The following is a 23,432-nucleotide window of genomic DNA, read 5'->3' as shown; positions in this document are numbered from 1 at the left end:
AAGTTAGTGTAGGTGTAAGTCAGGAACAGGAAAGGGCAATTACCCAAGTGGGTGTATATTATAGATTGCCACCCCCCTCTACCTCCCATACTAACAGAGACATTGAGGAGCAGATAGGGAGGCAGAATCTAGAAAGATCCAAAATAATAAGATATTTGTAATGGATGATTTTAACTTTTCTAGACCATCTTAGACTGAAGGATTTGGATAAAGTGGAATTTGTTAGTTGTGTTCAGGAAGATTTCCTGACACAATATGTAGATAGACCAATGAGAGAAGACTTGGGAAATGGACCAGGTCATGTGACGGATGTCTCAGTGCAAGAACAGTTTGGAGAAGATGATCAGAACTCTCTCTCCTTTACCATTCAGATGGAGAAGAACAGGGATAGACAATTTGGGAAACATTTAATTTGTATGAGGGGAAAATATAATCCAGTGAGTCTTACTTCAAAGGTGGGCAAGCTGTTTTAGAAGATTCTGAGAGAAAGAATTTACAAGCATTTGGAGAGGCACAATTTGATTATGGATGGTCAGCATGGCTTCGTCAGGGGAAGGTCATGTCTCATGAGCCCGATTGAATTCTTTGAAGATGTAACATTGATGGAGGTAGAGTGGTTGACGCAGTGTATATGGATTTCCGTAAGGCACTTGATAAGGTTCCCCATGCAAGGCCCATTCAGAAAGTAAGGAAGCATGATATCCAAGGAGGACTTGCTTTGTGGATACAGAATTGGGTGGCCCAGAAAAGGCAGCTGGCAATTGCAGATGGTTTGTATTCTACGTGCAGGTCGATGACCATTGGTGTTTCACAGGAATCTGTTTTGGGACCCCTCCTGTTTGGGAATTTATGCATGACCTAATGAGGAAATGGAAGTTTTGGGGCAGCATGGTTGGTATAGCCATTAGTCAATGCCTTTACAGCGCCAGCAATTGGGACAGGGGTTTTAATCCAGCACGGTCTGTAAAGAGTTTGTACATTCTCCTGCTGTCTGGATTGGTTTTCCCTGGGGGCTCCAGCTTCCTCCCACCCTTAAAAAACTTGGTGGGGTATAGGTTAATTGGGTGTAAATTGGGCAATGAAGTTTATGGCCTGTTACTGTGCTGTTTGTCTAAAACAAAATGGAAGGGTGGGTTAGTAAATTTGTAGATGGAACAAAAGTGGGTGGTGTTGCGAACAGTGTGGAGGGATGCCAGTGGTTACAGAAAGATATTGACTGGATGCAGAGCTGAGCTGAGCAGTGGCAGATGGAGTTTAACCCAGCTTGTTGTGAGGTGATTCATTATAGTCGGTCAAAAATTGAAGGCACAATACAATGTGAATGGGAGAACTCTAAGTAATATGGGCAAACTTAAAGATCTTGAGGCCCGTGTCCAGAGGACCCTCAAAACTGCTGCACAGGTTGATGATGTTGTTAAGATGTATGGTGTGTTATCCTTTATTGACTGTGGATTGAGTTCAAGAGCTGTGAGGTAATCCTACAGACCTTGGTTAGACCCCATTTCGAATATTGAGTTCATTTCTGGTCACCTCATTACAGAAAAGATGTGGAGGCTATAGAGAGTGTGCAGAGGAGATTCACAAGGATGCTGGCTGGATTGAAGGGTATGCCTTATGAGGATAGGTTGAGTGAACTTGGACTTTTCTCCTTGGAGTGACGGAGAATGAGGGGTGACTTGATAGAAGTTGCCAAGATCATGAAAGGCACTGATCATGTGAATGGTCAGAGGCTTTTTTTCCCAGGGCTTAAATAGCTAACACGAGGGGATACAGTTTTAAGATGTTTGGGGATAAGTACAGGGAGGATGATCTCCACAATGAGAGTGGTAGGTCCCTGGAATGTGCTGCCAGCAACGGAGGTGGAGGGCAGTATGATAGGAACTTTTAAGAGACTATGAGATAGATGCATGGATCTGAGAAAAATGGAAGGTTATGCAGTGGAGAAATTTGAGGCGGTTTTAGAGTAGGTTATTAGGTTGGCACGAAGGGCCCGTACTGTGCTGCAGATTTCCTACGTTCTTTTCTTCAGTGTAAAGTAATGGCTGATATTCAAACCAAGCCAACATCGTAAAGAGTACACGTGTTGCTGCACGTTCTTGACTGTCCTGTCAGCCTGCTTGCACCAAAAACTTGAAGCCATCTACTCCTTCTACTTCAGTGCCATTAAAGCGAACCACATCCACTGCCTTACCCACTTTGCCAATTCCTCAAAAAATTCTATCACATTGGTAAGAAATGAGCAGGGTGTAGTGGTTAGTGCAACGTTATCACAGCGAATCTGGCACTGACTGGAAGGAGCATATGAGTTCTCCCCGTGTTTGCATGGGTTTCCTCCCACATTTCAAAGACGTAGGGGGTTAGTTGGTCTGGGCTCAAGTGCCTGTTACCATTTGTACCTCTAGATTATAAGAAGGAAGCGACCTGCCCCTCACAAAGCCATATGGACTGTCCCTAATCTGTTTGCGCCTTCACAAATGTCCATAAATCCTATAGTCTCCAGCAGCTTCTCTCTCACTGATGTGGGGGTCTTGCTGCACACAAAGCCGTCGTGGTGTTTTCCTTGTTACAAAAGTGGTGACATTTCTAAACACTCTCGATGTGGATGTAGGGCCCTACGTATGTGACAGGTATCCCATAAAGCAAATATTTTTCTCCTCATATCTGTTCATTCTTTGTACACTGGCAGTAACCTTTAGTATCCACCGCAGTTGAAAGGGATGGATTTGTTGACAAAGTTTATGTTACAGAGTAGGCGCGCTTACAGAAGTTGCTCATGTAAGCAACTTGGAGCAGGAACTTTTCTGAGATGAGGTGGAAAACAGTGCAAGGGAGAAAAAGTGTAATTTTTGGACGGCTGAGGTGAATGCAAGGTTGCTCTCATGGTCTGACGTTCTCTTGACTTCCTGTGAGCCCTGTCTCCTGCTGGGAACACTGTTTAGTGGGATGACGTCCATTGTTAGTGTAATGAGTGGCTTTCACTGTTCTGTTAATAACCTTATTCCGAGCTGCTTTCCTCATGGAGTGTGCAAGTTTTCTCAGCCCAGCTCTCAGTGTTGTCAGGGTTAATGAAGAAAGTAATTGGGCAGTCAGCAAGATGAGACCTCAAGCGAAAAAAAACCAAACTCTGGGAAATGAGTTTTCATCTCCAAGGGGACAATGAACAAGAAAGTCAAATTCCCAACGGTTAGCAGTTACAGAGGTATGGAGTCATATAGCATGCAAACAGGCCCTTCAGCCCATTGAGTCTGTGATGACTGTGTAAATTTCTATATAATTCTGCCAACTCTACCCCCCCACCCCCACCCCAACTCATCTACACTTTAGGGCAATTTACAGTGCCTAATTAAATAACCAAACCTTTTGAGGCACCAGAGGGAGACCCACGCAGCCACAGGCAGAAGGCGCAAGCCCTGTACCATACATCGGGATTGAACGCGGGTCACTTTTCTCTAAGCTGTGTCAGTATGCCATTCCAGTTCCATTGTTGAAGGGCCCAGGAGTTGCTGTTTATAGAGTTCTGATTTTTATGAACCATGAGACAAATCAATCAGGTGAGCTCATGGAGTCTTTTGCCCAGAGTAGGGGGGGGATCGGTTTAAGGTGAGGGAGAAGAGACTTAATAGGAAGCGGAGGGGTAACATTTATTGCATTGAGGGTGGTGGGTGTATGGAATTGGCTGCCAGAGGAGGTGGTTGAGGCAGGTTCGATTGCAATGTTTAAGAAACATTTGGACAGATATATGAATAGCAATAGGTCCCAAACTTTTTATGGGTTAGTGGCAGCGCTGGGCAGGGTGGGAGGGTTAGTGGCGGCTCTGAGTGGGGTGGGAGGGTTGGTGGTGCCCCTGAGAGGGGGGTTGGTGGCAGCACTAAGACGGGGGTTGGTGGCAGCCCTGAGAGGGCAGTAGTGATGCCAATACAACTTGGCGGCCACCGAGACCGGCTCTTGCAAGAATGCTTTGACGCTGTTTATTTTGCTCACTACGGCCACCCCGCGTCTGGCCAGAGAATCACCACACTGTCTTCTTCATTAAACTTTGCAGCAGACTGAATAGTAACAAGACAGAAGGTTCAGAACACCTCCTTTTACCTCACCACCCCCCTAACTGCCCCCCTTTCCCCCATTGCCTACTTTGGGAATCACTTGGTTAAAGGGATGCAGGCAGGTGGGGCTAGAGTCAATGTGGGCAGGTTTGGCTGAAATGCCTGTTTCCGTCAATTTATTCATCAGATGCAATGGCTCTTCAATCTGATGACTAGATGGGCAGGTTCATCTGTCCACTGAAGAGTTGCCTTGGAAAAGAAGCAGGTTCCAGGTGAACAGAGATAAAACTGCACAGGAACATTTAGCGCCTTTTTCTTGGGTGACAATAGCACAGACCAGAGGACATCTGTATAAGTGCAGGAAAGTTTTGGGGAGATGTCAGAGGTAAGTTTTATACTCAGAGTGGGGATTGCTGGGGGTGGTGGTGGTTTAGACTGGTACAATAGGGGGATTCAAATGTTTCTTGGACATGCACATGGGTGCAATAAAAATCAAGGTTTATGGGTGTTAGGGTGGGAAGGGTTAGATTGTTGTCGAGTAAGTTTACATAGGTCAGTGGGCTGAAGGGCCTGTACTCTGCTGTAATGTTCCATGTTTCCAATCAAACCATGACTTACTCTTCCTGATAGATCCTTCTTTGGCAATAAGTGTAATTCCTAACGATTATGCTCCCTGTGGATGCTTTCCTGCCTGAAATGCACTCTATAGATGTAAAATATCATTACTGCTGCGTTCCCGAGTTCCCTCCTTTCTCAACTATCGCCCATCCAACCTGATAGCAGTTCAGAGCGTTCACTCCGCCTTCTTGTCTGAAGCTACACAGAATCACAACACTGACAGCCAGAGAATGGACACTACAACTGCACAGAGACGGAGACAGAGAGAACGAGAGAGAGAGAGAGAGAGAGAGAGAGAGAGAGAGAGAGAGAGAGGGAGGGAGGAAGGGAGAGGTGGGAGAGAGAGAGAGAAGCACAGAGCAAGTGCTCAGTGCTGGTGTACCAATATGATGCGGTGTTTTAGGATGCCCTGTCGTGCCTGAAACTCCCCACGCGCTGAGCTCTCGATTTCTTGGCGAGCAGTGTTGTATGCCGTAGAGGGGGAATGCTGAATAAATGGGAAAAAGAATGTCTTTTAAAAAAAATGGGGGGGTTGTGGGGAATCAAATATCAGCACATGAAATTGCAGGAAATAGCTATGAGAAAAATAGCCAAATGCTGCTCAGAATTAAGTAATGTGCTTCCACATATCCCTCTGTCCGAAAGCTGACCACAGACTCACATCCAAATCAATACTGTATTCTGCAGCTCAGCAGATGTGAGTCTTTGTATTGATCGTGCCCAAACTCCAGGTTAAATGTGAGTCTTTGTACTGATCGTGCCCAAACTCCAGGTTAACCAGTTTGATGCCTGGCTGAAACCAAGCTTCACTTTCACTGGTTAATATTTCCAAGCTCTCCTCGGACACAGACTGTCTCAGGGCTTGGCAGTGACAAGAAAGCTTTGTTGTTTTTGCTGTAGGGTATGTGCTCAACACCTGCTAGCAGGTCTGATTCTTGGCCCCCACCACACAACCAAGGACCACAGTGGCTGTATATCTTTCTAGAGTTGAATCTATTGCCCAGCAATCAAAATCTCACTTTGCAATGTAATCATTTGGCAAAGGAATCTAAAAGTCTGCTGCCAGAAGTTCTTGGAGAGAATTTTAGGCAATAAAAGTCGTAAAGTAATGGCCGAAAGGAACCTCTTCATGTAGAAACACATTAACCTTCAACTGCCAATGAGCTATTTAATACACTGCTATGGGTCCTTGGCCGTGACAAATTAAACCAAATATGAGTGAAAATAATTATTACATTGGACAACAAATTTTTCAAAATTTCCTGAAAAAAAAAGGGAATTATGAAAACAACTTCAGGCTGAACACAAAGCTAATTTCAGATTTACTGCATCACATCCGACGTTTGAAAAACATTAAATTAACTTTTGTTGAATTTAGCATGTTTAATCGTATAACGATGCTGACACATGGTGTTAGTTCAACTGACGTAAAAATGTTTACCGCTGATTTTCATTCATACCTAGCATCTAATGCCTATCGTGTCAGTGCCCGACAATCATCGGCCAGCACTGACACTGCTTTTCACCATGTTCATCGCTGACTGCACTAGGATCAGCAGGGAAGACGTCTGAGGGCGAATGCAGAAAATGAATTCTCAATGACATTGCACTTCATGGTTTCATCTGCTTGAAGCAGATTGTCCATCAGGGAAATGTTTTAACCAGCTTGGCACAAGGATGCATAATGGTCTCTGGATGGCAGAAGGTGCAGTTGCACTGGGATGGCCACAAATAGGGTGAACCAATTTTTTGGATGATAAATAACAATGTGTTCAGTGGAAATAAAGCTGGGGAATGCAGGGAGAGGGTAGAAACTTTGCTTCATTGTTCATTCTGACAAGTGGCTGCAGGGGGGGGGGGGGGATTGGACTGACAACTCAATATTCCTGCTGACATGGTCTTCAGGTGAGAAGGATTAACTGTGCAAAGAGGTGGTAAGAATGTGAAAAAACAACGATACCCCCTCTCCAAAGGAAGAAAAAGTAGTAGCTAAGATGATGATCGAAATGGTGCATGATTGCAACCTGCTGCTGTGCAGAAGGACTTGGGTGCTTGTGCACGAATCACAAAAGGTTGGTTTGCAGGTGCAATAGGAAATCAAGAAGGTAAATGGGATGTTGAACAGAGTGGAAACAGGCCCTTCGGCCCAATCTGTCCATGTCAATCAAAATGTCCCACCCACATTTGCTCACCTGTCTGTGTTTGGCCCATATCCCTCTGAACCCATCCTATCCATGTATCTGCCCCATTTATTCTGAAATATTGCAATAGTTACCAGCCTCAGGTAGCTCCTCCAGCAGCTCATTCCACACACCCATCACCCTCTGTGTAAAAGAGCTACCCATCAGGTTCCTGTTAAATCTTGCTCCCCTCACCTTAAACTGAGGTCCTCTGGTCACCGATTCCCCAACTCTGAGCAAAAAACTCTCTGCGTTCACCTAATCTATTCCTCTCATGATTTTGTCCACCTCTGTGGAATAAAGCCCCAGCCTGCTCAACCTCCCCTTACAGCTTAGGTCCCCGAGTCCTGGCAGCATGCTCATAAATCCCTCTCCAGCTTGACAGCATCCTCCCTGCAGCACGGTGACGAACACTGAACACAACACTCCAAATGGGGACTCACCAACGGCTTGTACGACTGCAACGAGACCTCCTAAATCTATACTTAGCACTCTGACTAATGAAAGCTGCTATTGCTGGCCTTCATTGCTATAGGGATTGAATTTAAGAGCAGGGAGGTTCTGCTGCTGGTGAAGATACTGGTGAGGCTGCTTCTGGAGTACTGTATGAAGGTCTGGTCTCCTTACTTGAGAGGGTAAATATTAGCTTTGGAGATGGTGCAGAGGAGGTTCACCAGGTTGATTCCAGAGATAAAGAGGATAACCAATGAGGAGAAATTGGGATTAACAGAAAGACCCAATGGTACAGGCAATTTGTTCCTTAAACGTGGCAACTCAGGTGGATGAAATAGTAAAGAACCTGTTTGGTTGTCATTCAATGGATAGGGAGCCATGATTCAGCTGTACAATGTGTGGGTGAGACCACACCGGGAGCATGGTGTGCGGTTCTAGTCACCTAGCTACAGGAGGACATCAATAGGTAGGAAGGGCTGCAGGGGAGAGTCATCAGAACATTGCCAGAACTGGAGGGCTTGAGTTATGGGGAGAGGTTGGATAGAGTGTACAAGGCTGAGGGCATCATAGAAGTTTATAAAATTATGAGGGGCCATGGATAAAGCGAATGCTCACAGTCTCTTTCCTAGGGGAATCAATTCAAGAACTAGGGAGCGTATGTGCAATGTGAGAGGGGAGAGATTTAAGAGGGGCTAGAGCGGGATTTGGACAGCTATTTGAAAAGGAAGGGTTTAGAAGGAAAGGGTCCAAGTGGGACGGACAGGTGAACTGAAGGGCCTGTTCCGTGCTACGTGACCCTACGCCCGTGAAGAACGCTGATCTGATGGGCAAATCAATTAAATAAAAATGTCATTCTGGGTTGAACGAAACAATATAAAGATTGCTAGGATTATAGGGGAAATTGGATTGTTTGCATAAATAAGGCTGGATAGGTGGAAGGGGCATTTTGATAATTGTGATTATCATTCAGTTGCAATTTTCAGAGCTGTGGATGAAGGCAAAAGAATGTTTACTCCAATTCCTTATCATTTGAAGCAAGGTCAGTATGAGTAGGTGACTGCAGAGTGGACTTCAAACAGCGACCGAAGTAAAACACTGTCTGCAATATAAGGCAAAGACAGTAGCATTTTACAGCAAGGAGACCTTTGATACCATTTGTTTATTAAAAATACAGCAATCGAGGATATAAATTTTTAAAACTTGGACAGCCCGGTTGGTGTAGCGGTCAGTGTAATGCCTTTACAGTGGCAGTGCTTGGGACTGGGGTTCGAATCCCGCCCTGTCAGTAAGGGGTTTGTACGTTCTCCCCGTGTCTGTGTGGGTTTTCCACGGGGACTTCAAAATGTACCGGGGTGTAGGTTAATGGGGTGTAAATTGGACAGCACGGACTCATGGGCCTAAATGGCCTGTTACCATTTGCCGAAATGGCCTGTTAAAATTTGCAATTTGCAAATTAAGTTTGCAATTAAAAAAATTTAAGAGATCCGACATTGGAGACCACTTGTTCTATTCCATGTGTGAAACATTTCTTAAATTCACTCCTCAAGTCCAGTTTTCACACCACATCCTCAAGTCCAGCCACAACAAATAACGCCCGTCAAATCTCCTGAATATCCTGAAAACGTCAATCAAATCATTCCAGTTCAAACAAATAAACTTTATAAACAAGTGCAATGACTCCTTGAGACTTGATTCTTGAACTGCGGGTATGACTGTGGCAAATATACATTGCACCCAAGTCCTTCTCGTATGCCCAGGAGTGGTCTGTTCACTCGTCTCCTAATATAACTTTCCAATAGGGTTTTGGTTACCTCATTTTAGGGACCTATCTGTTCACCAAGTTAGGCCTCCATTCCATTCACCACCTTCTACCATTTTTACGCCCAAAGTGGTTAATCTAAAACCTGGCAATAAATGCCACAACTCATTGTTCACCATCTGCTAATATCTGTTCTTTCAGGCTTCCATCCCCCACTGTTCAGAATGTTGGCTGTCTCTGTGCTTTCGGGACACTTGAATGTGTTGGACCTCGATCTCATCTCGCAGAATGGAGTAATTCAAGCCCAAAAGCGGATCATTGTAGACAGCATGTTGCCAATCTGAATGTATTCTGTTCACCCTCCCCTGGCTTCCCAGCTCATTTTGCCTTTCGATCCAGATGTACAGCATCCATAAATATTCAGCTACACCCTCTTGCCAGCTGAAGACATTTCCAGGTACTCAGATTGCAGACACTGGCACCTTCTTGCTGACAGATGCAAGGCTAAGTAAAAGTGGGAATATTCAGTGCAGTATGCAGAGGTGCGGGAGAAACTCAGCGGGTCACACAGCATCCACAGCATCCACAGCAAGTAGAAGGCAGTTGATGTTTCCTGCCCGAGCTGAATAAAAAGGTGCAGGTGGGTGGGGGGGGGGGGGGGAGGAGGAGCTGTTCAACAGGTGGGAGAGGGACGTAGGAAGCTGAGAGGTGATAGGAGGAGGGGGCAGAGGGCTGATGGAATAAGGAAGGGAAGGGAGTGAGGAACTGGAGGAAAGGAGACAGAGGGGTAGGGAAAGGGAGAGGGGGTTGTGGGAAATAGGTCGTCGATATTGATTGTTGGAGACTTTTCACGGACATTTATCAGGAAATTGCCCTGCAGCAGTAACTCGTTTTGTTTGCTCTCCTGACGAGCTGTTTGCAGCAGTTTCTGCGTATGTCTCATGTTTCCAGCATCTGAGGTTTTCTTTGATGTTTTGGGTTCGCCTGACGAGTCCACATATCTTTGATGCATCCTTCCTTGCATTGGTGAAACAGCGTGGCCGTCAGTTGAGTTTTACTTCCCGAGGAAACCATTTCCTTGAGAAACTGGTGGTGACGACGGGGCAGGGGAAGGTGATAGTTGGTCCTTTACCGGTCGCCTGTCTGTGAAGCATGGGTCCAGCTGTGGGGGTCTCACTCTTTGGCCATGTCCCATTGCCGTTCGTGCCCTGGGTTCCTAAACGACGTCAACATGCAAGTCTGCTTCCAGTAGAGAGGGCAGACTGTTGCAGAGTGGAGAATCAGGCCTCACAGCTGGGAAATAAATGCTCAAACAGACATTGGGTCAGGAAATATCGAATGGGATAGGGGGTGAACAAAAGTAAATGGGACGAGCTTGGTAGGTGCAGGCAAGATGGAGCAAAGGGCCTGTTTCTATGTTGCATGTCAACAGAGTGGCAAGTATTCTGGGTCAATCTACAGGAGCCCAGATTTTCATGTGTGTGTGTGTGTGTGTGTGTGTGTGTGTGTGTGTGTGTGTGTGTGTGTGTGTGTGTGTGTGTGTGTGTGTGAGAGAGAGAGAGAGAGAGAATGTGTGTATGTGTGTGTAGATGTGTGAGTGGGTGTGTGTGTGAGTGAATGTGTGTGGGGGGTGAATGTGTGTGAGTGAGTGTGTGTGTGTGTGTGTGTGTGTGGGGTGAATCTGTGTGTGTGTGAGTGTGTGTGTATGGGTGAATGTGAGTGTGTGTGTGTGAATGTGTGTGTGTGTGTATGGGGGTGAATGTGTGTGTGTGAGTGAGTGTGTGTGTGGGTGTGTGTGAATGTGTGTGTGTGTGTGTGTGTGTGTGTGTGTGTGTGTGTGTGTGTGTGTGTGTGTGTGTGTGTCTTGACTCTTCCGTATGCCACTGAGGCAGGATTCTGGGAAAAATGTATGCTGCCAATGCAAGCAGACTAGTAGCTGCTTGCTTCATTGACCCGTGGATCTTCGATTCAGCGACACCACCTGGCGGGACTGGATTTCAACCCAGAGAGGAGTGAAGTGATGCAAAGTGGGAGATAGAACTTGAAGGCAGAGCACATCATGAATGGCAGGATCCCTAGCAGGTGTAGAAGGACAGAGAGATCTTGGGCTCTAGGTCCAAAGATTCCTCAAGGCTGCAGTGCAAGTTGATGAGGTGATTAAGAAGGCAAATGGTGTGTCATCCTTCATTAGTCAAGGGATTGCCCTCAAGGCCGTGAAGTAGTGTTGCAGCTCCATAAAACCCAGGTTAGACCACACTTGGAGTAATGTGTTCAGTTCTGGTCACCTCATTACAGGAAGGGAGAGGGTGCAGAGGAGGTTTACCAGGGTGTTGTCTGGATTGGGGTACACGTTTTATGAAGCAAGGTGGAGAGAGGCTTTTCTCTTTAGAGGATGAGAGGTGGCTTAATAGAAGTAAGTAAGATTAGAGGGGCTAAGCTGGGGTGGACAGCCAATGCTTTTCCCCTAGTCTTTCCTGGTCGTCAATGAATGGCTCCTCTTTCCGCTGAGTGATGTCCATCTAATGCAAAAATACTGGCACCCACACTGATCTTGATGATCGGAACCTCAAACAGCCTCCAGCGTGTAGATGATGCTTCCAAAGTCCAAAATTGTGTAACAAGATTTCTTAGCACAAGAAGTATGCGCAAAGCGTCCCCCAAAAGCGGGTTGGGAAAAAATGCTACGAGTCGCGAATATTGATTGACATGCATTGAAGAGAATTAGCGAGGAAGGCAAAGTTGGCTGTGGAAGCACGTCTGGGTGAGTACTTAGTGGCAAAGGTTGAGAGCAGCAGAGATAACAAACATACATGCTTGATATTGATTCAGCCCACTTAATTTGCTCATGTATACTCTTCTGGGAGATCCATGGATCCCAAATTAAACTGGAAAATATATGCTCCTCTGGTGCAATTCACACGGTCGCAATTTGAGTGGCAACTTAGCTGTCTTGGGAGGACTGCACACAGACAGGCCAACCAGCAAATGGTAATAAAAATTCAGCGAGATGGAGCTGCTGGAGGACATGGCTAATTTTTCTTTCCACCCGCCAGGCCATCTCCTTCACTCCGCTCCGTCATCGGATTCAGGTGTGGTCTGAACTGCCTTTGGTTCGGATATCAGGGATTTGCAACGTTCTGATGTCACTGAGGAGACAAGATCAGTTTCATGCCGCAGAATGACACTGCAAAGAGGAAGATGAATTGTGCACATTGTTCAACTTGTCACCGTTGGAACCTCTCAACTAATTAATCAATCTCTATTCCCTTTTAACCTCGCTGCTTTTGCTGAAGAAGGGCTTTCAGTCTGAACTCTTAACGAGTGAAAACAATTGCTCATTTAATCATCTTGGTGGATGAATAAGATTGCCATCACCTTTAACTACTTTTGGAAGCTTCTGCAAGCGGCAGAGTACAAATTATTGTCGGCTATTTTAATGCACTCAGTGCCCATTTTGGTGAAATTGTTTGTGGGCTTCTCAATAACACAAATGTATACCAGATGCAAAGTCCCCGCAATATTCTGTCCATCAGCATCACTGGTAATGACAGGTATTGAGGCTTCAAACAATTTGATGAACATTGCACACTTACTAGAGGAAAACATCCCAAAGCATCTCCGGCAGAGTAAATACTCAGAACGCTGGTGTCACGGACAGCGCAATGTTACCATGGCCCCAGCGACACAGGTTTGGATCTGCCTCTGTCTGCAAGGAGCTGGTACGCTCTTCTCGTGCCTGCGTGGGCTTTCCCCGGTTGCTCCGGTTTCGTTCCTTGTTCCAAAGCCACACACGGTTTGTAGGTTAATTGGATGTCATTGGGCAATGCGGCTTTCATGGTTCAGGAGGGCATTCTACTGTGTTGTGACATTAAAATAGCTAAATCAGGGAGAGAATTAGCAATGGCAATCCTCAAGGTGGTTTTGAAGGAGGAAGGTGGGGAGGGATAAGGGCATTAAAAGGGAATTCTTGAGCTGGAGCTTCCAACAGAAGGGTAAAAAATAGTCAATAGACAAGAGACCAGGCTCTAAACATTGAGGATGCTGCAGCATATTGTTGAGAACCAATTGCAAGGACATTCAGACAAGTACCTTTTGGGCAATGGATTAGGCCATATATTACATACCGATGAAGGGCCCAGACCCAACATATTGGTTCCCCTGTACTTCCTAGAGATCAGTGGTTCTTGACCTTTTTCTTTCCACTCACATCCCACCTTAAGCAATCCCTATGCCATCGGTGCTCTGTGATTAGTAAGGGATTGCTTAAGGTGGGATGTGGGTGGAAAGAAAAAGGTTAAAAACCACTGTTTTAATCAGACTTTGTTGACTCGTTATGTGCACCGTTTCAGAACTCCAAAAGAAATGGGCCAATGACAAGTTTTCTCAAGCAACATATTTCATTTACAATTGGGTCTGGAGCAGTGATTCTCAACCTTCCCTTTCCACTCACATCCCACCTTAAACAATCCTTTACCAATCACAGAACACCAATGCCATCAGGATTACTTAAAGCGATATGTGAGTGGGAAGAAAAAGGTTGAGAACCACTGCTGTAGGTGCTGTGTGACCTGCTGAGGTTCTCCAGCAAGTTTGCGTGCTGCATGTGAAATCCTCATGGCAGTTGGGAGCCAAGGTATCGGGGGCTCAGCTGAGGTGCGACCTCGCAGATGGGCATCTCCTGGAATGGCCATGAGACCTGTGAAGCAAGAAAGCAGGCGCAACAGAAGTAAAACGTGAGCTGAGTCACCTGTGGTGGATTTGATGGAGGAGGCCATCATCGTTGATGACATGGATGGGATACAGTCATCGTCCTGTGAGTAGCCAGCTTGGATGGCCCGCAGGTAACTGTGACTGCGCGTGCGGAAACAGCCAGGAAGGTCCAAGGCGTCTACTGCCTGTGATTCAATTTCTCCAAAAACAGACTCGCACACGGACTCAAACTGTCCATTGACCTCTGCCTCACTCACCTGCGGAGCAGAATTGAGAAAGATTCAGGATGTTTAGAGATGAGGAGCGCACAAACTCTTAATAACACCCATAGTGACCCCGACGACACCCTGTCCCCTAGATGGATTCTGTTCTTTCTTTCAGTTCCTTGGCCTCTGAAGCAGCTGCTCGGAGAATAAGTTCTTCCATTCCAGCACATCTGAGACACCCTCCTTCTTTAATAAAAACATGGCTTCCCCTCTACTGCCATTAACTTGGCTCTCGCCCCATCTCCTCGATTTCCAACACATCTGGCCTGGCAGCCTTCATCTCCAGACATTGAGGAGATATCAAGGCCAGGATTCCCCTTGTCCTCAACTACCTCCCTACTAACCTCTGCCTCCAACATTTTCTGCCACCTACAAAGTGATCCCAGCACCAGATTCAAGTTCCCATTTCCCCTCCACGCTTTCCGCAGGATGGGTCCCTCCATGACACCCTCGTCCACTCATCCCTTTCCACCATTCGCCCCTGTGGTACCTACTCCCATGACTCGCGCCCACACCTCCTCCCTCACCACCATTCGGGGGCCCCAAACAGTCTTCACTTTTGAATCTGCGGGGGTCATTTAATGCGTCCGGTGCTCACGTTGGGGCACCCTTCACATCGGGGGAAAGGAAACTGACTGGAAAATCATTTCGTTGAACACATTTACTCTGACGCTGCAACAGCAAGGACCTCCCTTCCGCAAGCAATTTCAATTCCACACACCATTCCCACAGCAGCATGTCTATTCATGGCCTTGTGCACTGCCAAACCCAGATTGCCCACATACCGGAGGAACAACAATGAATATTTCATCTGGGAACCCTACAATCAGACGGCATTAACCGACCTCCAATTTCCTTCAAACCCCTCCCCAGAGTTTCTCTCTTTCCCTATCCATCTGTCTCCTTTCATCCAGTTCCCCACCCCCTCACCTTTCCTCTCCGTTCAAGGAACAAACCCCACCCCCTGTCAGATTTTGTTCCACCTTCTCAACCATATCCACATCCTCTTGCCTGTTTCCCTGCACTCCTCCCTATGCCCCTTCCTCCCCTCCTCCTCTCCTCTTCTCTCCCTCCTCCTGTTCCCTTCCTCCCCCTCCTCTCTTCCCCTCTCCTCTCCTCTCCTCTCCCCTCCTTCCCTCTCCTCTCCCCTCCTCTCCCTTCTCCATTATGCTTGTGAGTTGCACTTGACCCCAGCATCTGCAGACGTTGGTGTTTAACTCTTTCCAAATGGAATTTGATTGTGGTTTTAAAGTGTAATATGCTTCTGCCCTACACAGAAAGTAAAGGGCAACCCACATTATGGGCCCGGGGCCTTTGTCAGGTGTGAAGGGCCCAGCTTGCCAGATGAAAGCCCAGACCCGAAATGTTGGATCCCCTCTGGATGATGCCGCATTTCCCCAGCATGTTTGTATCTTGCACTTGCCCCCAGCACCCGCAGACTTTCTTGTTTATAGTTCTCCACTTGAATTATACTTGAAGGCAATATTATAAAAGGAGAAACCACAGGAGTAGCAAACACCCACATTTATACAGAATGCAAATGAAGAGCTATCCAGCATGGAGAAAGGCCATTTGGCCCAATGTGTCCATGCTGGTCAGTTTTCATCCCATTTGCTTGCACTTGATCCATCTCTCAGTGTATTCTCAATAACAGTGGGCCTCTTTTAGGTTTTGTAATAACCAAAAATACTCTTCAGATTGGGCTCTCTGTGGAGAGGGAGAAAACATGAATGTTTTAAATTTAGACAAACAGCACGTTAACAGGCCAATTCGGCCCTTCAAGTCCGTGCCACCCAATTTACACTCTGTTAACCTGCACCCTGGTACATTTCAAAGGGTGGGAGGAAACCGGAGCTCCTAGGGAAAACGTACAAACTCCTTACAGACAGCACAGGATTCAAACCCCAGTCCCAAGGCGTTGCGCTAACCGCTGCGCCAACCAGGCCGTGCTCTTGAATCTTTCTGAAACCTTATCCATTTCTCTCTCCACATACGCTAACTGGTCCACTGAGCATTGCTCATTCTGTCTGGTTTCATTTCAGATTTCTGGCTCATGCTGCTGTTTGCTTTTTATTTCAAATAAAAAAGAAAAGGTGGGGGGGGCAGGGGAAAATGTGGTGAGTCAAATTCTGAAATTCATAGAGTCCGAGAAATTCATAGACACAGATTAAACGCTGCCAGTCACCCAGCATCACCATTCTGCAGGAACTGAATGCTTTCTAGGTGAAGAAGATTCTCCTCCAACTCTCTTCCCTGAAGACAAAGTCCTCTAGTTTCATCTACCTCTGATTTGGGCAGAGGTTTCTGGCCGCCCACACCCCTCATCGTTTAATGTACCTCGTGCATGCCCCCTTTAAATCTCTTTTCATATTAGGAAGAAAACATCAAGCCTCTCCATTCTCTCTTAATAACTGAATTGTTCAATCCCAGCCAACATCTGCATCCCTTCCAGTGCAGTCACATCCAGAATGCCAGCTGAGGTCTGAGCAAGGATTTATAAAGTCAATTGCAGATTCATTGTTAGAGTGCATTCATGATATCACATACAACTCTGAGATTCTACTTCCTGCGGGCAAGGCAGAATTACCACTTATTAGTCGTGAAAAAAAACAGACTCAGTGTACACATGTAAATAGATAAAGAAATGTAAACAAACTGTGCAACACAGAGAGAAGAAAACAATCAATAAAGTGCTAAAGTGAGAGTCCTTAAATAAGCCCCTGGTTGAGTTTGTGCCCTCCCTCCTGGCCACATTGTCTACTTGTGATCTATGGACGTATCCTCCTTGTACTCCTCTGTGTAGCAATACTCCGTGAGACCCCTATCGTAAGGGAAAGTTTAGAGAGGCAGACAATCGGGACTAGCTTAAAAAGACAACTTGGTGGGCATGGACAAGATCAGTTTTTCGGCTGTGTGTCCTGGACTCATCAGCCTCGCGTTTGTCTGGATTGAAGTCCACCTGACATGACCTCCCAGACTATCAACAACTCCACCAACGCCCGTGCCCTCCTGGAGCTTGGAACTATGGAGCAGACGGCGAGGTGCCCAGCATCGATCCCAGTGGAATCCCTAGATTCATGTCACCCTCTGGATCTCTGCATGCAACAGCATTTTCACGGCCCCTTAAACCTATGACTTTGCAGTGAGGTGCCCCAGTGAAAATGGTCTTTCTGCTCAGTTACATCAGAAGCAGCTCCTGCCCCGACAGAGTTTGCCCGTGAAATGACAAGAACTTGTCTCAAGAATCAATGTTCTGCTTGACCTTTCCTGCATTTTCCTGCTTCTTCCTTTTAATGTTTAATTGAGAGATACAGCGCAGCAATAGACCCTTCTGGCCCACAAACCCACATCGTCCAAATCCACCCATGTGGCCAATTAACCTTTTCACCCAGTACATCTTTGGAACGTGGGAGAAAACATATGCGGACATCGGAAGAGCATACAAAAAGGCTTTCTGCATATACCTGATTTTGTACACCTCTGAGACCACCCCTCATCTACCTGCTCCCCAAGGTATTAAGCCCCAGCCTGCCCTAGAGCTCAGGCTCCCTTAGCCCTGGAAATATCCTTGAAGATCTTTATTAACACCAGTGTGCAAATTCATGAGAGGAATAGACTGGGTGAACGCAGAGAGTATTTTGCCTGGAGTAAGGGAACCGGGAACCAGAGGACATCAGTTTAAGGTGAGGGGGGGTAGGTGGTGGGGCACGGGGGAAAGATTTATCAGGAAGCTGAGGGGTAATGTTTCTTTTACACATCAGAGGGTGGTAGGTGTGTGGAATGAGCTCCAGGAGGAGGTGGTTGAGGCAAGTACCATTGGAACGTTTAAGAAAAACATGGACAGATATGTGGATAGGATGGGTTTTAATGGGATATGGTCCAAACATAGGCAGACGGGACTAGTGTGGGTTGGACACTTTGGTCAGTCTGGGCAAATTGGACCAAAGATACCATGCTTGTGACTCTCTGACTTTATTTTCCAATCCCACAATAAAAAGGAACATTGCCATTTGCTCCCACGAGAAACTGTAAATGAGGGAAATGTATCCTTGCTTTTTCACATCTGTTTGTGTGTCTGAGCACAAACTTTCCCACACTGTTGATGAGTGATTTGATGGAATTGAACCAACTGTGTTCCATTGCACTTCAGCCAGGATCTGTTTGACTTAAATTTCTATCTTGAACGGCAAAGGATCAATTTGAAGATTTCATTGTACCTGGCACAAGGGGGTAAGAGCACGGGGCACTGATGATCTGTAAAGTGATCTGTAAACATGCAAGCTGGTTAAGCCGGCATGTGGTGTGTTGGCCTTCATTAGTTGGGGGATTGAGTTCAGGAGCCAGCTTTATAAAATTCTATTTGGAGTATTGCATTCAGTTCTGGTCCGTGGCGGAGAAAGTTTACACAACATCGTGGACTGACGAGCCTGTACGTTGCTGTAATGTTCCACGCTCTAAGATGACATGGGATGTTGTTATTCATTGCTGGAAGGATGGAATTGAAGAGGAAGGAGGTTCTGCTGAACTGTACAGGGTGCTGGTGAGGCCGCACCTGGAGTTCTACAGACAATTCTAGCCTCCTTACTTGAGGAAGGATGTTCTTGCAGAGGAGGGTCACCAGTTTGATTCCGGAGATAAAGGGGGTTAGCCTGTGAGGAGAGGTTAAGCTATCTGGGACAATGCCTCTCAAAACTGATCAGCAAACTCCAGGACCTGGGACTCAACACCCCACTGCATAATTGGATCCTGGATTTCCTCACCTCCAGACCACAATCAGTGAGGATTGGCAAGAACTTATCCTCCACAGGCCTCTGTTCTTAGCCCCCTGCTCTACTCACTTTACACTTACAACTGTGGGGCTCGGTATGACAACACTACCATCTACAAATTTGACGTTGTATAAAGGAAGGGGATGAGTCAGCACACAGGATGGAGATTGAAAACTTGGCTGAATGGTGGACCAACAGCAACAACCTTACACTGAATGTCACCAAAACCAAGGAGCTGATTGTTGACTTCAGAATAGGAAAGCCAGAGGTTTACAGTCCAGTGATCATTGGGGGATCAGAGGTGGAGAAGGGGAGCAAATGTAAGTTCTTGGGAGTCAATATTTTGGAGGTTCTTTCCTGAACCCAACACACTCATAGAATTTGCGGAGGTTTGATATGACATCATAAACCCTGGCAAATTTCTACAGGTGAGTGTGGAAAGTGTGCTGACCGGCTACATCACAGTCTGATATGGGGACACCAATACCCTGGAAAAGGTAGTGGACACAGCCCAGGACATCACAGGCAAAATCCTCCCCACGGTTGAGTATATCTACAGGGAACGCTGCCTTTGGAGAGCAGCAGAAATCATCAAAGACCCTCTCCACCCAGCACGCACTCTGTTCTCACTGCTGCCATCAGGAAAGAGGTATTGGTGTTACAAGACTCGCACCACCAGGTTCAGGAACAGCTGCTACCCCTCCAGCATCAGACTCCTCGACACCAAACTCAATCAGGGACTCATTTAAGGACTCGTACTTGTGCACTTTATTGATTTTTTAAAAATTCTCTCTGTATTGCACAGTCAGTTTGTTTACATTTGTTATCTGTTTATAGTTCTTTATTCATTTACCTGTATATGCTGTGTACAGTTTACTTTTGCACTACCAGGAAGTGGTTATTTGTTTACATCAGTGATCTTCAAACTGTCCCTCCTTGTTGAGAATCACTGCTCTAGACCCAATTGTTACTGAAAGCTTTTGCTTGAGAAAAATTGTCATTGGCCCATTTCCTTTGGAGTTCTGAAACCGTGCACAGAACAAGTCAATGAGGGACGATTAAAACAATGGTTTTCAAACTTTTTCTTTCCACTCACGTACCACCTTAAGCAATCCCTTACCAATCACAGAGCACCTATGGCCTAGGGATTGCTTAAGGTGGAATGTGAATTTATGGGGCAGTTTGAAAATCACATGTGAACACTGAGTACAGATTTTTTTTCACTACCAATAAGTGATAATTCTGCCATGCCTGCAGGAAAAATAATCTTAGTGTTATATGTGATGTCAATATGTACTCTGACAATAAATCTGAAATCTGAATCTGAATACTCGTTGTATCTGAGAAAAACGTGGCGGTGTGGGGGTGCACATCTCTGACGGCAGGCGAACTGGCTCTGCATGTTATGGTTGAGGCAGAGGAGCGGCCACGTCAAGATGGCGCCGCCGGGGTCATCTCTTCTGCTGGCTGGGTCGGGTCTACATGCGCACAGGGTAATGTCATGACATGGTTTCTGGCATGAGTGGCCTTGTAAAGCGCAGCATGGGATGTTTCAATAAACAACTGGAGTGCAGATGAGCCCACCGAGTACTGGTCTCATTCTTTCAACTCTGTTTAGCTGCTGCTACATTGGTGACCCTGACAAGTCCAGACGCCTCTGGACTCAACATTATGGATGCTGCAGCAGTCAGTGCAGTTGCCCTCAAACTCCTGACTTTCTGGACACTTCGCCCACACACTTGGTTTGGACAGGCAGAAGCACAATTCCACATAAACCAGATCACCTCAGACTTCACCAAGTACTACCATGTCATCAGCTCCCTGGACCAGGAAACCGCAGCCAGCCTCATACAGAACCCACCGGAGGATGGTAAATACTCTGCATTGAAGGCGCTCCTCATCAGCACCTATGAGCTCTCAAGATGCCAGAGAGCAGCCAGGTTTATGCAACTGGACGACGTCCTCATCGCCAGCAGGAATCACCAGGAACACACTACCCACCTTCGCAAACTCTACTCCTGCCTGGCTGACTTTGGGCTCACGGTCAACCCAGCAAAGTTCCAGTTCAGCCAGGAGGTGATAAATTTCCTCGGCCACAGGATCACCATTGCTGGAGAAGGTGGAGGCCATTCGGCAATTCACAGGTCCAACACGCTCAAGGGCCTTCAGGGATTAGTCGACATCGTCAATTTATACAACAACTTTGCATCCCCCACAGCACCCTTTTTGCCATGATGACCTCCAAACAGAAAGACTTGGCCTGAACCAAAGAGGCAGCCACGGCTTTCAAACAGATCAAAGAAGCCCTAGCCCACACCATGTCACTGGTCCACCCCAGAACCGATGTTCCCTCCTTCCTGACAATCAACACAACGGTTACAGCAGTAGGGAGCGTACTCGAACAGTTAGTCGATGAACATTGGAGACCACTGCCCATTTTCAGCCGCCATTTGCACCCCCCCCGCCCCAAGTTAAAATATAGTGCTTTTGACCGGCAACTCCTTGCCCTCTACCTCGCAGTCAGACACTTCTGCTACTTCCTCGAGGGCAGACGTTTCACTGTCTTCACTGACGACAAACCCCTCACCTATGCATTTGCAAAGGTCTCCGGCTCCTGGTTGGCCCGCCAACAACGCCACTTGGCATATGTCTCTGAATTCACCACCAACATTCAACACCTCTCTGGCAAGGAGAATGATGTCACTGACGCCCTCTCAAGGCCAGCTATTCAGTCCTTAGAACCAGGTCTAGACTATTCCGAGCTTGCACAGGTGCAAAAAGGTGATGCGGAGATCCAGGCTTTTTGCACAGCTATCACCAGCCTCTGCTTCAAAGACATCTCCCTGCTAGACATTGGCTGCACCTTGCTCTGTGATGTGTCCACCGGCCAGCCCTAGCCAGTCATTCCAGGTCAATGAGACAATGGGTTTTCCACTCCATCCATGACCTCTCACACCCATCCATCAGGACCACAGCACGCATGGTGGCTGCATGGTTTGTATGGCATGGCTTACGAAAACAAGTCACGGACTGGGCACGCACTTGCGCACATTGCCAGACTTCCAAAGTCCACAGACACACGAAAGTTCCTGTTCAGCAGTTTGAACCACTCAGCTGATTATTTGATCCCATCCACGTCGATATCGTTGGTCCCCTGCCCGTTTCACGGGAAACTCGGCATCTCCTCACAGTGGTCGAATGAGCCATGAGATGGCCTGAGGCCATCTCCCTCAAAGACACATCCACAGACTCCTGTGCCAGGGCAGTGCTCACACACTGGATATCCTGGTTCAGGACAGCAGGCCACATCACTATGGACAGAGGGGCACAATTCACTCCGGCCTTGTGGACACAGCCTGTAAGAAGTTAGTCGATGAACATTGGAGGCCACTGCCCATTTTCAATGCCTGGGTTTCCCTGTGGGCTTCAGTTTCCTCCCACCGTTTGAAATGTACGTTAATTGGATACAAGTTGGATGGCATGGACTCATGGGCCAAAATGGCCTGTTTACCATGCTGTATGTCTAAAAAAATATTCTCCGTTTCATGGAAACATCACAAAATAAGACCTGTTGGTGCATATTTGAGACTCCCAGAGGCTTTAAGGGAAAACCAAGCTTCTCGCAGAGCTACATTTTCCAGCCTTGTGTTAGTTATGAAATTCCCCACAGGTTCATTCTGTAGTGAAATGGACAGAGAGTATTCTAAATTTGCAAGGTGCCCAAGATGGATGTGACAGATAACCAACACCCCTGTCTGAGTATCTTCAATGCTGTTCTGCTCAGGATGTTCCTATTGCAGAGCATGTGCGCACTGGAGAAATTCAGCAGGTCACGCAACATCCAAAGGAAGTCAAGTGGAACCAACGTCTTGGGCCTGGGCCCTTCGATGCTGTGTGTCCTGCTGAGTTCCTCCAGCATGCTTGACCTCAGCGTCTGCAGAATTTCCAGTTCTCATTGGTGCAACCAGAGTTTTATTTAGAGTTAAAATTTAGCTCAGCATACCTCCCAAGGTTTTACAATCTTTTAAAAAAGGAACATACTGCCTTTGTAAAATCAAAATGTGGCTAGACTTTATTCCGATTAAATTAATCAGTCTGGGTTCACTTTGACCTGTCTTCAGGTGGTGCACAGGTCCCTTTCAGTGGGGATGTGGCGTGATTGGACTTGATGCCATCAGAGATGTCGGGCAGATAGCTTTACATTTCAAACTATTCACATCAAAGGCCATCAATCACTTTTCTGCCAGGTGTCTTGATTTTGCCCGAACTTCCTTTCTGGCGCAGGGCAAGATCTCACCTGACTAACGCAGCTGGCTTGGCTCAGGGTGCTGACAGCTCTCATGTAGCTCTGGTTTCTGGACCGGAACTTGGGTGAGTTCTCGTTGGCGCTGGGATCCAAGCTGTGGTTGATGGTTACCTCGATAGCAGATTGTAGGTAGCTCTGGCTGCAGAGAAATAATGACACTTCAGGTCGAAGCAAGATTGGCACTTTGTCAGCATCTTACAGAACCTTTCATGCATGCCCATGTGCAAAATGTCTTCATGGTAGGAGCATAGTATGGAAAAGAAATAGGAGTGAACAGTACTGTTAACATCTGAGGAGTTGAATGGCATCGTCTATGCAAGGCAGGTAT

The 23,432-nt window shown here is 46.7% G+C and overlaps 1 protein-coding gene across 19 annotated transcripts in view; it reads right to left on the bottom strand.

Annotated features, from left to right (window-relative positions):
• The window catches only part of dlgap2a (discs, large (Drosophila) homolog-associated protein 2a), a 625,248-nt gene that overhangs the window by 79,696 nt on the left and 522,120 nt on the right, over positions 1–23,432 (bottom strand). For 18 of the 19 annotated variants that reach the window (XM_069885188.1, XM_069885186.1, XM_069885180.1 and 15 more), the window contains 2 exons: positions 23,096–23,243; positions 13,801–14,020 (listed from right to left, as the gene is read on the bottom strand). In XM_069885188.1, the coding sequence (XP_069741289.1) occupies positions 13,801–14,020; positions 23,096–23,243 (368 nt within the window). Of the gene's footprint in view, positions 1–5,043; positions 5,149–13,800; positions 14,021–23,095; positions 23,244–23,432 lie in introns of all 19 variants that reach the window. The other variant, XM_069885191.1, reaches the window with a different exon arrangement.

Source organism: Narcine bancroftii, chromosome 6 (genome assembly GCF_036971445.1).
Source record: "Narcine bancroftii isolate sNarBan1 chromosome 6, sNarBan1.hap1, whole genome shotgun sequence".
Classification (NCBI taxonomy): Eukaryota; Metazoa; Chordata; class Chondrichthyes; order Torpediniformes; family Narcinidae; genus Narcine; species Narcine bancroftii.
The sequence above is the reverse complement of the archived record's forward strand: the minus strand, read 5'-3'. Positions and strand labels throughout refer to the sequence as shown.